General features: G+C 36.7%; 1 protein-coding gene across 2 annotated transcripts; it reads right to left on the bottom strand.

Moving 5' to 3' along the window:
- Positions 1-4,335: 4,335 nt before the first annotated feature.
- Positions 4,336-11,365, bottom strand: LOC116892794 (zinc finger protein 501-like). 2 transcript variants are annotated; one of them, XM_032894666.1, is made up of 4 exons: positions 9,918-11,365; positions 7,515-7,641; positions 6,076-6,621; positions 4,336-5,907 (listed from the first exon to the last, which is right to left on the bottom strand). In XM_032894666.1, exons 1-4 carry the CDS (start codon positions 9,945-9,947, stop codon positions 5,132-5,134), a joined length of 1,479 nt encoding a protein of 492 aa, XP_032750557.1. In that variant the 5' UTR covers positions 9,948-11,365; the 3' UTR covers positions 4,336-5,131. The 2 variants fall into 2 exon arrangements, with proteins under 2 accessions (XP_032750557.1, XP_032750556.1); XM_032894665.1 differs by having other exon boundaries at positions 4,336-6,621.
- Positions 11,366-17,497: the final 6,132 nt, after the last annotated feature.

Genomic DNA, 17,497 nt, shown 5'->3' with positions numbered 1-17,497 from the left:
TTAGGGACCAGGTGGCACCCTCAGGTACCAAGGGAATGGTGGATTTTTCTGTCACTCTGGCCTGGGTCTTTGAAGCAGCTCTCCTAGACCTGCCCATCACAGAACAGTTCTGGAAACTTGGTAGCTCTAAACCTATCAGTCCAAGAGCATTCTCTTCTTTTCTTACCTTTCTAGAATCTATCTCATTACATTCTTTTAACCTTCACTCTCCTGGTCCTGGTAGTATCCTGCCCCATGGAGACCAGCCAGATTCAGGCAGCCTGCTACACAGCTCCAGCCGCTAGGGTGTCGTGGGCCAGCTCTGCACAGCTTACCTCCATGCTTTCTGATGGCCTAGACAAGAACTGGATCTAGTAGGATGCTCTGTTCTGATATCTGAGACTCATAGTGAATTCTTAGGTAATCAGTCAATTCAATCCTAGTGCTGACTAAACCTGCAAAGATGTCTGTCATACTAACAACTTAGCAGTACAACTGAAAACTCTCACACACATGCCCTGGCCTGCAGGGGCTCAGAGACCTTGGTGAGGGCGAAAGAAAGAATGGGGTGACAGAAGGCATGAAGAAGGAGAGCAAGTCAGTGTTCTGATCAAGCTCTCAAACTTTAATTAAAAAAAACAAAACAAAACAAAAAAACAACAACAACAGCGGCTTATAAAGACAAGCAGGTGGGAAGGTCACCCAGGATCCAGGATCAATTTCACTACTGTCACCATCTTTCCTATACCCTAAACCGTAAGTTGCAGGTATAGACCGATAAGAACAGTTTTGCTAGAGGCAGAAGCTGTAAAAATGTTAAGAACAAACAACTGGCTAGGTGTCCCAGAGGGTGTAAGTAGGCTTAACAGTCCTGAAACATTCCTGAGATAGAGGGTGTTTAAGTAGCTTGGCTCCCGGCACACACAAAAAGGAGTAGACAATAAGAAATAATCTAACTCATGGCTCCAATCAATAAAATAGAGACATAGTGAAAAATACAAGTAATCAGTGAAAGAAAGAGTTGGTTCTTTGAAAAAAATCAACAACATAGACAAACCCTTACAAACTATAAGGCTGAAAGAAATCTCTAATCTAAAATAGGCAGGATTGGTAAAGATCTTTTCCAAATCTGTTGGTTGCCATTTTGTCCAAATGCCAGTGTCCTTTGCCTTACAGAACCTTTGAAGTTTTATGAGGTCCCTTTGTTGATTCTTGATCTTAGAGACAAAGCCATTGGTGTTTTGCTCGGGAAAATTTCCCCAGTGCCCATGTGTTTCAGGTTATTCCCTACTTTTTCTTCTATTAGTTTGAGTGTATCTGGTTTTATGTGGAGGTCCTTGATGCACTTGGACTTATGCTTTGTACAGGTTGATGAGAATGGGTCGATTTGCATTCTTCTACAAGCTGACCTCCAGTTGAACCAGCACCATTTGTTGAAAATGCTATTTTCTTTGAGTTTTATACAGTGGATTACATTGATGGCTTTCCAGATATTGAACCATCCCTGCATCCTTGGGATGAAGTCTACTTGATCATGATGGATAATTGTTTTGATGTGTTCTTGGATTTGGTTTGCAAGAATTTTATTGAATATCTTTGCGTCAATATTCATAAAGGAAATTGGTCTGAAGTTCTCTTCCTTTGTTGTGTCTTTTTCTGGTTTAGGTATAACCATAATTATGGCTTCATAGAAGGAATTGGGTAGTGATCCTTGTGTTTCTATTTTGTGGAATAGCTTAGACAGCATTGGTATGAGGTCTTCTATGAAGGTTTGATAGAATTCTGCACTAAACCCATCTGGTCCTGGGATTTTTTTGGTAGGAAGACTTTTAATATCTGCTTCTATTTCTTTAGGAGTTATGGGACTGTTTGGATGGTTTATCTGATCCTAATTTAACTTTGGAACCTGGTATCCATCTAGAATCTTACCCATTTCTTCCAGATTTTCCAGTTTTGTTGAATATAGGCTTTTGTAATAGAATCTAATGATGTTCTGAATTTCCTCAGATTTTGTTATGTCTCCCTTCCCTTTCTGATTTTATTAATTTGGATACTCTCTCTGTGTCCTCTGGTTAGTGTGGCTAAGGGTTTATCTATCTTGTTGATTTTCTCAAAGAACAAGCTCCTGGTTTTATTGATTCTTTGTATAGTTCTTTTTGTTTTTAATTGGTCGATTTTAGCCCTGAGTTTATTTCTAGTCTTTTAGTCCTCTTGGGTGCATTTGCTTCTTTTTGTTGTAGAGGTTTTAGGTGTGCTGTCAAGCTGCCAATGTATGGTCTCTCCAGTTTCTTTTTGGAGGCACCGTGAGCTTTCCTCTTAGCACTACTTTCATTGTGTCCCACTAGTTTGGTTATATTGTGCCTTCATTTTCATTAAATTCTAAAGTCTTTAATATCTTTATTTCTTCCTTGACCAAGTTATTATTGAGTAGAATGTTGTTCAGCTTCCATGTGAATGTGAGCTTTCTGTCTTTAGTGTTGTTATTGAAGAGCAGCTTTAGTTTGGTGATCTGATAGGATGGATGGGATTATTTCTATCTTCCTGTATCTGTTGAGGCCTGTTTTTTGGTCAGTTTTGGAGAAGGTACCCTGAGGTGCTGAGAAGAAGGTATACCCTTTTGTTTTAGGATGGAATAGTCTATAAATATGTTAAGTCCATTTGGTTCATGACTTCTTTTAGTCTGTCTATGTCTCTGTTTAATTTCTGTTTCCATGATCTGTCCATTGATGAGAGTGGGGTGTTGAAATCTCCTACTATTTTTGTGTGAGGTGCAATATGTGCTTTTAGCTTTAGTAAGGTTTCTTTTATGAATATAGATGCCCTTGTATTTGGAGCATAGTTATTTAGGATTGAGAGTTCATGTTGGTAGATTTTTCCTTTGATGAATATGAAGTGTCCTTCCTTATCTGTTGATAACTTTGGTTGAAAGTCCATTTTATTCGATATTAGAACGGCTACTTCAGCTTTTTTTCTCAGGACCATTTGCTTGGAAAATTGTTTTCCAGTTTCTTTTATACTTTTGTTGAAGAGATTTACTGGCCTTTTAAGTTGGGAGTCTTCTCTCTCTTCTACACCTATTATCCTTAGGTTTGATCTTCTCATTGTGTCCTGGATTTCCTGGATGTTTTGGGCTAGAAGCACTTTGGGTTTAGTTATCTTTGACGATTGTGTTCATGCTTTCTATCTTCTGCCCGAGTTCTCTCTTCTATCTCTTGTATTCTGTCAGTGATACTTGCGTCTGACTCTTGATCTCTTTTCCTGGCTTTTTTGTCTCCAGGGTTGTCTCCCTTTGTGCTTTCTTTATTGTTTCTATTTCCATTTTTAGATCCTGGATGATTTTATTCCTCTTTGGTTTTATTTTCCCGTAATTCTTTAAGGGATTTTTGTTTCCTCTTTAAGGGCTTCTATTTGTTTACCTGTGTTGTCCTGTATTTCCTTTAAGGGAAATATGTCCTTCTAAAATCTTCTATCATCATCATGAGTTAAGATTTTAAATCCAAATCCTGTGTTTTTGGTGTGTTGGGATATCTAGTATTTGCTTTGGTGGGAGAACTGGGCTCTGAGGGTGCTAAGTAGTCTTAGTTTCTGTTGCTTAGATTCTTGTGCTTGCCTCTTGCCATCTGGTTACCTTTGGTGCTAGCTGGTCTTGCTGTCTCTGAGAGTGGCTTGACCCTCCTCTAAGCCTGTGTGTCAGCACTCCTGTAGTCAGGCTTTCTCCCAGCAGGACTGGGTCCAGAGAGCTGTGGGACCACTTCAGCTCCAGGCACTTTAGGAAACCAGAGGATTTTATCCCAGACTGTTCCTGAGTTCCTGTGTCCTGAGGGCCCCAGGTGGGTCCCTGGGAGCATAACTGGTGGTCTTACCTCTGCTCTCAGTTGTGTCAGTGCTCCTGGAGAGTGGCTTTCAGCTCTGGGTACAGGATGAGACCAAAAGGATCCTTTCTCTGACTTTTCCTAGGTTCCTGTGTCCACAGAGCTCCAGGTTGGTTCCTCTTTGGCTTAGAATGAAACACAAGTGGTTCCCCCTATGCTCTTAGGATTGTCCACACTTCTGAGAGTCCAGCTCCCACAGGATCTGTGTACAGAGAGCTGTGAGACCAGGGCAGCTTTGGGTTCAGATGGAAACCCAAAAGCTTTTCCTATGGTCTCATGTAACCTGTTACAGGTTCCTAACACCCCCAAAGGACTTGCTATCCACAGGTGGAAAAAATATTGGTCTAGTATTAATTTTTTGTTACAAATATGCAGAAAATAGTAATGGGTTCAGCATGTTGCATGTGAGACATTTTCAACAGAGATGCAGCCCACATATTTATCTACCCATCCCAAGTTGAAGCTGAAAACACCCAAGTCCAACTTGTTCAACCAATGAAATTTATTGCAGTTATATACAGGACTATGGGGAAGAAGCCCAAGAGACTCAAAGACAGCTGCTATCCTGAAACTTGGAACCAGCATATGATAAAGATTATGAATACTTGACATTCATCTGTGCATCTATAGGCATATAGACAGAACATCCCATTTTGGTTGCTTAGTTTGTGTCTGTGTTTCTTCATTTGAGTTAAACATACAGAGTGCTATGGATGTCATTTCATTTTTAGACGTGTATTATCTATGTATAATCAGATTTCCTTTGCAATGGATTATTTCAGTATCCACGAAAGTGTTACACAATACCACATTCTCTGGGTTCTCTACTTTGTGTGCACTATGAAATACTTAATAGTGAACAATTTGAAAAATTTCCTTTATCCTCACATTTTCAGAGTTTCTCCAGCAAAAATACTTCGTGATTTCTAATATTTGAATATTACTTAAATGCTTTAACAAGTTCCTCATATTCATAACAGCCTCACGTGTTGCAAAGAATTCACTTGGGTAAAACGCATGCCACATTTTCTGGTGGAATCTCCTCCCCTACCCCCATTATCAATTTCCAGATATTTTGTTAGACCTTATTTTCAGGTAAAGATCTTTCCTGGTGTTACATTTGTGAGATTTTTTTCTTGTATCTATTCTCTGATATATTGTCAGAGATGAGCTAACAGTAAAAGACTTGAACATTTACATTTGAATGGTCTCTCTCCTGTGTGTATTCTTTGACAGGTTCTAAGATGATCTTTCTTGGTGAGGTGTTTGTCTCATTTGCTTCATTTGTAAATATCCTCTAATGTATGCATTCTTTGATGAGTGCTAAGACTACATTTATTTCTAAAGAAATTATTACATTCACTACATTTATAAGGTTTCTCTGCTGTATGAACTCTCTGATGAATACTAAGACTGCGTTTCTGAGTAAAGCATTTGTCACATTCGATACATTTGTATGGTTTCTCTCCTGTATGAATTCTCTGATGACCTCTAAGATCACCTCTGTGATTGAAGCATTTGTCACATTCACTACATTTGTATGGTTTTTCTCCTGTATGAATTCTCTGATGAATAGTAAGACTACATTTTTGGGAAAAACATTTGTCACATTCACTACATTTGTAAGGTTTCTCTCCTGTATGAATTCGCTGATGAATTATAAGATGGCCTTTCTGAGTAAAAGATTTGTCACATTCAATACATTTGTATGGTTTCTCTCCTGTATGAATTCTCTGATGAACTCTAAGATCAGTTTTGACGGTAAAGCATTTGTCACATTCACTACATTTGTAAGGTTTCTCTCCTGTATGAATTTTCTGATGAATGCTACGACTGCAGGTTCGAGCAAAGCATTTGTCACATTTACTACATTTGTAAGGTTTCTCTCCTGTATGAATTCGCTGATGAATTATAAGATAGCGTTTCTGAGTAAAAGATTTGTGACATTCAATACATTTGTACGGTTTCTCTCCTGTATGATTTCGCTGATGAATTATAAGATAGCCTTTCTCAGTAAAAGATTTGTCACATTCACTACATTTGTACGGTTTCTCTCCTGTATGAATTCGCTGATGAATTATAAGATAGCGTTTCTGAGTAAAAGATTTGTCACATTCAATACATTTGTATGGTTTCTCTCCTGTATGACTTCGCTGATGAATTATAAGATAGCCTTTCTCAGTAAAAGATTTGTCACATTCACTACATTTGTACGGTTTCTCTCCTGTATGAATTTTCTGATGAGTGCTATGACTGCATTTCTGGGAAAAGCATTTGTCACTTTCACTACGTTTATAAGGTTTCTCTCCTCTATGAGTTGTCTGATGTTGTCTAAGCTTGTATTTCTTGGTGAAGCATCTGGCACATTCACTACATTTGAAAGGTTTCTTTCCAGTATTGGTTTGTTTCAGTCTGAGTATTTGTTTAGAGTCAAAAACCTTATTAAGCACTGTACCACTGTGTTCTTTCTTTCCTATGTGGACTCCTTGATTTAGACCAATATGAGAACACAAATTTAAACACTTTATACAGCTTTTATATTTGGAAGGTTCTCTTGTGTTTCCAGTTTCATGTCTGTTCTGGTTTGATGACTCAACACGTGCATCCCTGAAGTTAGCTTGGTAAAGTGCACTTTGGGTGTATTCATGAATGATTTTGCCATGCTCATGATATTTGTAAGACTTCTGTTGAATATTAACATCCTTGTGGACAATATGCTGTATGTCTAGATCCAAGACATTCTCATATTTAGGACACATGCAATGATTTTCTGAAAAAAAAAAGTACAATTATAGATGATTATGATTAGTGGATAAGTGAGACAATATCCCATGTTTCCTAAAACTTTCTAACATAAATTAGTGATTCTCAAGGATAGAATTCTCAAGTGGTCTTTCTTGTTTCACAGTCATTACATGGATGCTTAGAACAACCTCAAATCTCATTTATAACAAATGACAGAAAATAATAATAGCCTCATAACTCTTATTGAAAGAGTTAATTTTGCAGGAAGTAGAAAAAATAGTTTGGACAGTAAAGAACTTTGAGAAAGTATCTCACTAAAAGATCATGTAAACAATATTTATCTATTTTTTTCGTTTCTTTTGTGACAGTGACACTGTGGAGCTCTGGTCAGCTACAAATTCATTATGTAATCTACACTGGTGTGGAACTCAGAATACAAAGACCAGTCTGTGTCAGTACTTAAACATAGAGATTGCATATCAAAACGTCAATAGGTAACAACAAAATTCTCAAACCAACAGCTCTTTCTCCATTTAAAACCTTCTTTATTTTTAAAATTTGTTTCATGAATTTTGAAAATGAAGACTTTAATGAATAGTAACATTAAAATACTTTAATCATTGTGTGTAGCAATATATTTTACTGTTCTGAATATTCAATTTTTTTGGAACTCCGAAGTTTTGGTTAAAAGTAGATAATAAGTTTTGAGAGATTACCAAGAATATAACACTGTTTCCTCTTCAAAAGAGTAGAGAGGAATGTAAAGGAAACACAATGAAAAATTATGTTGGTAACCAGTATTTCCCTTATTCTGGGAATATTTTGGCCTTTCAGAGAGATAACATAAACACATAGTAGGTAAATTCAAAAAAATTTATCAGGAATTCTATAAGAGTTTTGCAAGAAGAGTCTTCTTACCCACAAAAAATAGATTGTTATAATTCTCCAACATCACATCCATGTACAATGCTCTCTGAGCATGGTCAAGACATTCCCATTCCTCCTGTGAGAAGTCCACAGCCACATCCTTGAATGTTAACAGACTCTGTAATGGAAAACTACATGTGGTTTCCTAGGCAAAAAAGTCCTAAAGAATTCAAGGTAATTTGTGATAAAGCTGAGTCATGATAAATAGTTAAGCACAAATAACATCTAGAAGTGCTATAGAAATGTGTCATAAGGTAAGCACTGCTGCTCTTTCATAAGCCGTATATAGAATGATACACTATATTACTTAAATTATCTCCCCTTTAGTAAATGTCTAATGTTTTCTGAGACATTTCTGACAGGAGATGAAAGTTTTGCCACTATCACTTCATTTGAAAATTTGTCTGTAGTTTGGATTCTATTATCCAAAGTTGTTTCCCAGCATACATATACAACAGATTTTCAATCCCAATTCTTGGAAATGTAACAACAAACACAAAAGAAAATTGAAAATTCATTTTAATAAAAGATGCGAAATAGTCCTTATTGTATTTTCCATTTCTTTGCAACAGGATGACATAATATAATCATAATCAGCACTTTTAGGAAATATAGCACACATTTCTTGCCTTGATTGAGGAGTGTAGCTTTATCACAGATGGTCAAGTTACAATGAGTAAAACTGTACCTCTAAATTGTACAACTCTCATTCTTGCTCAACTAGGGACACTGTATCAGTCCTGCCTGTAGATGGGTCCCATATGACTCTATTCTAAAATTTTCAGTTGATATCCTGAGACCAAGGTACAAAGTTGTACCCTTTCTAGAACAAAGACGTATAATATGAAATGCAGAATTATTGGATCAATTAAAAGTCACATTTTTTCTTTAAACATAAAAGGTGTGTAACATCAGTGAACATAGTCAACATTCCAAAAGACACACACAGAATCAAATACTTTGTGAAGTTATGTTATGAGACTATATTCATGACAGTAAATAGAAAAGCCAATATTAGAGATAGCATATAATTATTGAAACTTTTCTTAAAGTTGATATATGTAATAAAGACAATAACAATGTCATAAATTACATATGATTTTTTACTACATAATAATTAGTTATGCATGTATAAATAAATGTCATATGTGACAATGTATTCAATTGAAGTAGAATAATTTTTTGATCAAATTGAGCTTTTAAAATGAGAATTATATTAATTCTACATGAATTTTTAAAAACATTATTACTCATGAGACTTACTTAACTATAAATTTTTAATCTTGTAATTTTAACTTTATCATCTATTGTTTCTACATACATCACACTTACTATCATGTGTAACTTCAATCCCAAGGGCTGGATTCGGAAATCAGGATGTAAGGAGCATAATGTATCATTCAGTGTATATAAAAATAACAAGATGAACACTTATGTACTTGAATAAAATACTATTGTAAAGAAGCATTGTCACAGCCCGTCAGAGTTTTCAACTATGTAATACATAGACTGGGGGAGAGAAAACATAGGGTAAATGAAACATTCTTTTTTTGCTAAAGAAGAAAACAATTTAAGAGGGATATTCATTTATGCTTAAAATTTGATGGCTTATGCATAGTACCAAGATAATATTTTCCAGAAAATATTTACTAATATATGGCATGTGCTGCAGTACAAAGGTACACACAGTAGTGTTTACACTACTTCTAAAAAAAATGAAACAAAAGAGAAGAAGAAAATAATCATCTGTATATTGAGAACTGACCACACTGTGCACTAGGCAATTTCTCTTCTGAGACAGATTTCAAGTGTCAACAAACCCAAGATGACTATGTGACATAAAATGCTGAAAAGAGATACAAGAATACTGCAATCTGCATCTCCTTACAAACACATCAATGTTATGGTGATAGAAAGTCACATATTCCTTCCATCATCTATGTCTCTCGGGAGGTAAAATATTTACCATCAGGTTTCAAGACAGTGAATGTCTTCTAATTCTACAGTTCCATAAATTCTTTTCTTCCATACATTGCTCAGTGATGTCAGTATCCATGTATTTGCAGATCTACATTCACAAGGTTGTTTCTGGAAACCTGATTTATTACAAATTATGTGACATAGGAGACCTTCTATCCCCAGAAATACTAAAGGACACAAGTCCATCCAATGTAGAAATTAGCCATAAACATATTCTTTGAGCATCAATCACAATACATTCTCTTTCAGAACTGCAGGTCATTGATCCTTGGAAATTTATGCCCTCACAGTATAAAACTCAGCAAAAATATAATTGGACAAGTCTGTACTTGTCCCATTATAAGTGAAAAGTAAAGTTTCAAATGGTTTAAATAAAGAAAGCAAGTTTCAAAAAAATACGGACAGGACACTGACCTGGGGAGCATTTACCAGAGAAGCATTCATTCTTCTTATTACTCTTCTCCAAGTTTCTGTCTCAGGAATATAAACTGGAAGTCTTATTGAAATTTCACATCAAGGTTTCCAAAATTAAAAGCTAAAATTAATACAACTCTGTTATGGACAATGGTAAATCATATAAACGCATAAAAAAAATTGATACCTGAAATCTTGTCAACATTCCTTCAGACAGGAGGGCATGGAATGATATATTTAATATGGCAAGGAAAATGACTACAATCTCAGGCCATTTTCAAACCTCAGCAGGCACCAGGCACAAATATAAAGTATATGTATACTTGATACAAAAATCTACTACTACTCAGGGTTATTACTGGGAAATTATGATTCAAGAACTAGAGTCAGAGGCAAATGGCTCATGGGGCCCTAAGATGGATGTCTAGCATTAAGTGGAGTTTCATTAGGTACCACACTAGAATACAATATCTGATCTGTTGGTCATGTTTCATTTTATTTTACCTGCCAGGTACAGTACGTTTATTTTCCATGTGCGTATTGTTGTCTTGATGTATAGACACAGATTCTATCTGCCAAATATCGGGTTTTGCTCAAATTGATAAACTGTTAACAGATCTAGTTACAGCCACTTTCATCATCATCCAATGTTTACATTGTTCCTCTAAAATCTGTTTCCAATTTACTCTTCTTTCAATGTGGACCTCTTTTCTAAGTCATATGCCCACCACTTTGCAAGAATATTGGTCACTTAAAATCAACATGAATACATTTCTAGGTAGAATATTACAATTACATGCCTTTAAATGGGATGTCCATGTGCTACTGTTCTAAGACAGTGGTTCTCCATCTTTTTAATACAGTACCAGGAACTCTTAAATTGCTGTAGCAGACCCATCTGTAGATTGATATAGGAGTGGTATATCAGTTTTTAAAATAATCAGTAATATGTGTTATATGGTAGGCGTGAACTCTGTGAAAGGGTCAATTGATCCCCAAGGGGTCATAAGCCACAGGCTCAGAACAACTGTTCTAGGCAATGTCAAGTCAGCATCATCAAGAAGCAGGCATGGGAGAAACACTCTGATGGCTGCTACGTATAAGAGAATGTGCAGAGATAAAGTAAATCATTTCAGGGTATGCCCTTGGAATGATTTACTCACTATGCTAGATCCACCAAAATCCTTTCACTGTTAAAAACATCTTCCTGGACATGCATATATCTATGTCTTGGTATTGTTCCAGTGAGTACTCAGGTTCCCAATTAGTAATAAATATAAACCCAGCAAGACCCTTCAGTTCCTTGATGTCATGGATTTTTCCTCTTTGATAATAACCCTTATAATTCTACATGAAAGTAAAAATGTGTAAGATGGGACTCCTGTCACACATAACTATACATATACATCCACATGCGGGCATACAAATATATGTATATATATATATATGTATATATATATATACACACTTGCACATCTCAAAAATAAGGACTCATTCTGAATATTAAAACATTACACAACTACACAAAGTTGTCATGACTATGATATAGTATACATGAAACTTATTTATCTGTCTGCCTGCCTGCCTATCTATCTATCTATCTATCTATCTATCTATCTATCTATCTATCTATCTTCCAGATTTTATTCCCCTCCTGGTCCACCATCCGATTGTTCTACATCCCATACCTCCTCCCCACCCCATCCGCATCCCATTTCCCTGAGGATATTCCCACCCACCCTACCCACCAGATTCCTAAACTCCCTGGAGTCTCTTGAGGGTTAGGTGCACACTCTCTCACTGAATCCAGACCCGGCAGTCATCTGCTGTATATGTGTTGGGGCCCTCATATCAGCTGGTGTATGCTGCCTGGTTGGTAGAAACTCTTTTTGTGTATTAAGTTGACTGTATATTTCTGTCATATCAAAATAGTTGTCCAGATATTTAATGGACACTTGGATAGTCTCTTTCTATGCCATTGCCCAAGTAGTTTAGTGTGACAATGGTAACTAGCAGATGGATGGCATGCTGTGGAGTCATAAAAAATTAAAAGAGAATTGAAGAGGAAAAGGATGATTTTCTAGAAACAAGTGACTATCAATGTTTTATGTCATAAAACTAGGCCAGGCAATGAGCAAGTGCTGACATAGTACTTCCACTAACAATGTCTGAGGACTAGACAGACTCATCAACGAATTCTCCAGTTTGTTCAGAAAAACCTGTAATAATTCTCCACTGAGAATATTGAACACAAAGCTGACTTTACCTTCATACAAAAAGAAGATGAGGAAAAAAATCATTTGCAAAGAAAAAAAAGTCAAAGACTACTTGCAAGGATATACATTGACAAAGAGATTCTCTCTAATGGATCCAGAGAAGGAACTCAAGTTGATTTCATGCCAAGGATGCGAAATCGTTTCAGCACCCACAAAACAAATAATTTAAGCCTTAAAATATGTAAAAATCAGTGACAGAAGCCATGAAACCATATCAATATATCCATGAAAGACCTTGGAAAAAACAGTGCATTGACTCAATATGAAAGCAGTGAAGAAAGAATGTGAGAACAGAAGGAACACAGCTCATGAATATCAAGATTGTAGCCAACGTCCTAAATCTGTCCTTACAAAATTTGAAGACAGCTGTCATTATTCTACTATACACAGAGGAAAGACAAAGATAGGTTATGCCTCAACACTAATTTATCACAGTGCAATAGTGTTTGCAAAGAGCAAGAAAGATATACAACATTTTCAATGTGTTAAATAAGAGAACGAGGAAGGCATGTTTTCCCAAATTTTATAATATAACTCTTCATTCTTATACTGTTATCTTGACTGCTTGTCAATATCCCCAGTTTACTGTTTCTTTTTTTAATTTTAATTTAATTTTGCACATGTATCTTTATCTCCAGGTGGTGCTGAGGACCAGCCTCATTTGGAGAGGGGTTCCTGAGGAAATGGTGTGGAAGCAATGGAAGAAAACAACTCAGTCACTAATGGGCGCAAAGCTAACAGCTCTATTTTCTACTTCAGATGGCCCTATAGACAGCTCTCTGCCTGAGATAGCTCTCCGTTCAAGTTGGCTCTCTGCTTGAGACAGGTCTCTGCCAGAAAAAAACTGAAAAATTTTCTGGATAGCTCAAGGGTTTTCTGACCAAATTCAGAAAAGCTGCTAGAAAAAAAAAAATTCTTGGATTTTCTGACCAAAGTCAGAAATTTCACTAGAAAACAATTAAAAAAAAAAAAAAAAAAAAAAAAGCTATATCAGCTCTCAAAACAGTTCTCTCTAGGTATCTCTCTCTAGCTAGCTCTGTCCACGTAGCTCTTTCTTGTAGAACAAAGCCCAATCTTTTATTTGCATAAGCTACTTCCTTAGGAATTTAAAGGTGTATACCATCATGCCTGAACCTAATCTTGCTTGGTCTTAGGCTCACTGTGAATTCAGGAATCTGCCTGCCTTTGTGTATTAAAACAATGAGCTTAACTGGGTGGGATGCCACTCTAAGATCACCATTCCCTCACTCCCTGGTACTCCTTTGACTTTTGAACCATGACCCTCGTTTTTTTTAACTATTTCTCCCTTTTACTGACTCATTAGTGCAGCTACCTCTATTCTTTTGGGTTTGTGAAACTGCTAGTGCAGTTCGTCTTTAATCCTAACATCGAGAACCCCTGTTCATATTTTATTGAATTTGTGTTTTCAGAGTTCCTTCCCACAGCTTTAAGGGCTGTCCTGAAGGCTATAGCATTTACAAAGTTACAGAGAAACATTAAACATATTCTTGCCTCCTGGACTCAATGTTGTTTCTAAATATTGTGGAGTCATTAAAATTGGGAGGGAGAACATTCCATGACTTTGGCAGAGAGAACATTTCCCGAAAAAGGAACATGAAGCAAAATATATACATTATTATTCAAATAAGCCCTATGCCTACAGAAATTGTCAGCACTTGTGAAGGGCCATGCCCTACTGGCTCTGCTCCAGGGCCAGGAAACCTTGTCACACCATCCCTTCCTGGGCCATGCAGGACTCGGAAATGTAGGTCTGTGCATGTCATGCACACAGAGCCTAGAGTAGGCCAAAGAGGGTTGGAACCTGATATGTGGATAAACATGAAGTGCCAAGGAATGGAACCTGAAAACTGGAAGAACAAATGCCCTTAACTACTGAGCTGCAATTCTTGTACTTAATTGTGCCTTAATTACCTGCTATATAGACCTAAATCAAAGAACAGTGAGACAAACTTCATGGAGCACCAAGGACCTTTTCTTAGAGTGCCAGAAGACAATTACACAGAAGTGAAGTAACAGGCATATTTAAAAGTTTGGCAAAAACAGACACTGGTGGGGATGGATGTTTGTCCACAATTACATGTCCCAGGGCTGAAAAAGGTGAAAAGCAGTTAATCCGAAATAGTACGTACAAAGATATTAGTAAGGTCATGTAGAAATTCATGAAATAGATGCAAAGATAATATAACCATTCAGTACAACACACTTGTCTCTGTGCAAAGACTAAAGTACTGACAAAGCCTTGCTCACCTACTCTAAACTAATAGAGTGACTCTCTATGTATTAAAACTAGACACTAAAAAGGGGACAGTGCAATGTATGGCAATGATGTCAGCATTACATTATGTAGTGATGGGGAAAGTCATACACGAATAAATCAGAACTGAAGAAGAAATGATGAGTTCTTAGAAAAAGTGAATGAATCAACCTCCTATACTATAAAACTACAACATGCATCAAGCAAGTGCTTAGATTGAAATAAGAAGTTTCTTTAATAGTGATTGAGGACTGGATAGATTAACATGGAATTGTCCTTTTCTTAGAAAAACCTGATACTAATGTCAAAAGGAGATTATTCCCTAAAACACAAAGAAGAGGAACAGTAGAAATTCATCATACAAAGCTGGTTTTACCTCAATGTCAAAAGCAGGGAGCTCAAACAATTATTTGCAAAGACAAATCACAGACCGATTGTCATAGACACAGAGACTATCTCTACATTCCATGGAAATCGAAGGAAAGCGGAGTTCATGCCAGAATATAAGACTCTTTCAACACCTACAAACTAATAAATGTGAGAAACAAAACATGTAGAAGCATTGAGAAGAAAAATGATCATGTCAATTGATGCATGAAAGTCCTGTGGTAAGATAAGACATTTGCTGAGTAAAAAATCTCAAGAATGTGAAGAGAACAGAAAAAACATGCCTCAGAATAATAAAAACAAAGAGAAGCACAGCTATAGAAAACAGTACAATGAAAACGGAGATCTGAACTCTTCTCTAATCTGGACAACTCAACCCAGTGTTATCAGTGAGTAAACATTTCAAGGATAGAGGAAAATTTAAAGGAGTCAATATAGTTGAGTCCAAGAGCAAGTTTTCTTGAGAAAAAATAACTCAGATCAAACCACTAACACTGTCTACAAATATCTTGGACTCCCTGGTGGTAGCATTCATAGTATTAAAAATAGCTATGCAGACTCGGGTAGGGGGCAGAGTTATCAAAGTCCATACCCAGATCTGGATCCCATGTACTACAATCCCAATCAACCAGGCAGGGGATAAACACTGGTGTCATAGTGTCAGGACTATTTTGTGAGTAAGAGAAGGCTTTCTGGTTCAATCTGAGGGCAGTTCCACAGAAAAAACGAAAAACAAAACAAAACAAAACAAAACAAAAGGGTTACACAGGGAACATGGCCAAAAGCTATGATAATAAATGTAACAGGACTTAGAAAAAAATGTGATGTGTTCTACCAAGCTCATACCTAGTGTCTTGCTACTTTCAGGTGGTGTCAAAGAAATTTCGTTTAAACGGGCAACAATTTGTTTAGAGATTCAAAACTAATCAAATACTGAGATCAACTGACTGCTTACTGTACAGCCTAATATGAGAAATCCATGTTACCATATCTACAATTTTTCTCAGTGAAATTTTCCAGAATCTTTAATGAAATAAAACCAGACAAAATGAAATTCACGCTCTCTTTTTATTATCACTTGAGGCTCATCTCACCCCTTGCTCAATCCCTCTAACATATCTGGATCCCTTGCTACAGTCTCCCCTCTCTTTACCATCCAGGGCGCTTAGTTGCTTAACAGGTGAGAATTTTACCCCAGCCTATAATATACCTAAAACAGAAAAACATGCTCCTCTCAGAGTATGCATATGCACTCACTATTCCAGTCTCTGAGGTGCACTATTAAGAACTAACCATAAGATACATTTCTCAATATTATGATGCGATATTTGCATCCTAGAACTCATATAAATTCCAGAGAATTAACTGCAGAAAAGTTTCCTTAGTAAAGGTTAATGTTTATAACCATACCTTTAAAGTGTGCTAAAATATACTTCCTGATACAATCAAGTTTACAGTGGCTACTTATGTGACTAATATCTAAAAAGTTCTCTGGGAATGCTACATCACAAGGGGGAAAGGCCACTCCCTTGAATAGGTAAATAGGAAAAGAGCAAAGTTAGAAATAATGGATGAAATTAAACTCCAGTATCTTTGTAATTGTCCCAATGTCCAATAGAACCATGTTTTTAGACAACAGATAAGGCAAATCCTCTAGCACATAATATTCCTGTGACTATCCTCAAAATTACAACATGCATGAAAACATTAGGATAAACCCCAGGTCACATGATCTAAAATCTTCGAATAGAGTTAAGATAGCCACAGCAGAATTTTAAACTCTGCTTTCTGATGAGCTGTGCCAAAGAACTAATTATACCCTTGGCCCTACTACTGCCTTGGAAGTTCCAGAGTTGCCTCCATGCAAGCTGTACCCCAACCCCGGCCTCATTCAATGGGGACGTTCCCAACCTACCTGCTGGTGTTATATGAAGATATTCCCTTTACTATATGACTCAATGTTGTGATGAAACTCCAAGAATTACTCTCCCAAGAAATTTCATTTCACAACCAACTCCAGCTGTGTTTACAAACAGAACACTGTATATTTGTGTAGCGCAAATCCCACCACACCACTATCAGAAATATTATAGGTAACTCACAGATGTGTTTCATACACATAAAGATGGCATGATGCAGATTCAGTACTTTTAAAAATTGTAAATATGGAGACATGAAGTAATATGGGGATGGGTAATGGGAGCTGAGGAAGATGTGGTAAATTTGATCAAAAACATGATGCATTCATAAATTAAATTCTCCAAACAGTAAAAAATATACATCACTGACTTGACATTTATTTCTTCAGTTTGGTCACTGGTTATCACTCATTCAGGCTCCAAATTTAACTCTCATGCTAGCAGGAACACCTTCAAATTCTTTCCTGTACCATTAACTGGAATCATTCTATAGTACCTTCAGATTGCTTACTGTTTCTTTTTCTTAAGATTTATGTAGGGGCACTCAAGAGGCAGGTCCCCTGCAGTCCAGACACCGCCCATTTCTGAAGGGACCCGATCAAAAACTCCTTGCACCCAAATCACGAGGGTTAAAGATTTAAACGTTCAGAGGGGCAGACACGCCTGGGAAGCCAGAAGTGACTACACTCTGCCCACATTTCTGACTCCACAGGAAAACACCTA

This window comes from Rattus rattus, chromosome 2 (genome assembly GCF_011064425.1).
Source record: "Rattus rattus isolate New Zealand chromosome 2, Rrattus_CSIRO_v1, whole genome shotgun sequence".
Classification (NCBI taxonomy): Eukaryota; Metazoa; Chordata; class Mammalia; order Rodentia; family Muridae; genus Rattus; species Rattus rattus.
This window is presented reverse-complemented; position numbering and strand designations above follow the sequence as displayed.

Bases quoted from the DNA above. Each gene is read 5' to 3' on its own strand.
- LOC116892794 (XM_032894665.1), bottom strand. From the start codon at position 9,947: ATGAATGCTTCTCTGGTAAATGCTCCCCAG. The intron at 7,642-9,917 runs GTCAGTGTCCTG...TTTCCATTACAG, and splicing joins CTCTGGTAAATGCTCCCCAG to AGTCTGTTAACATTCAAGGA. The intron at 6,622-7,514 runs GTAAGAAGACTC...TTTTTTTTTCAG, and splicing joins TAACAATCTATTTTTTGTGG to AAAATCATTGCATGTGTCCT.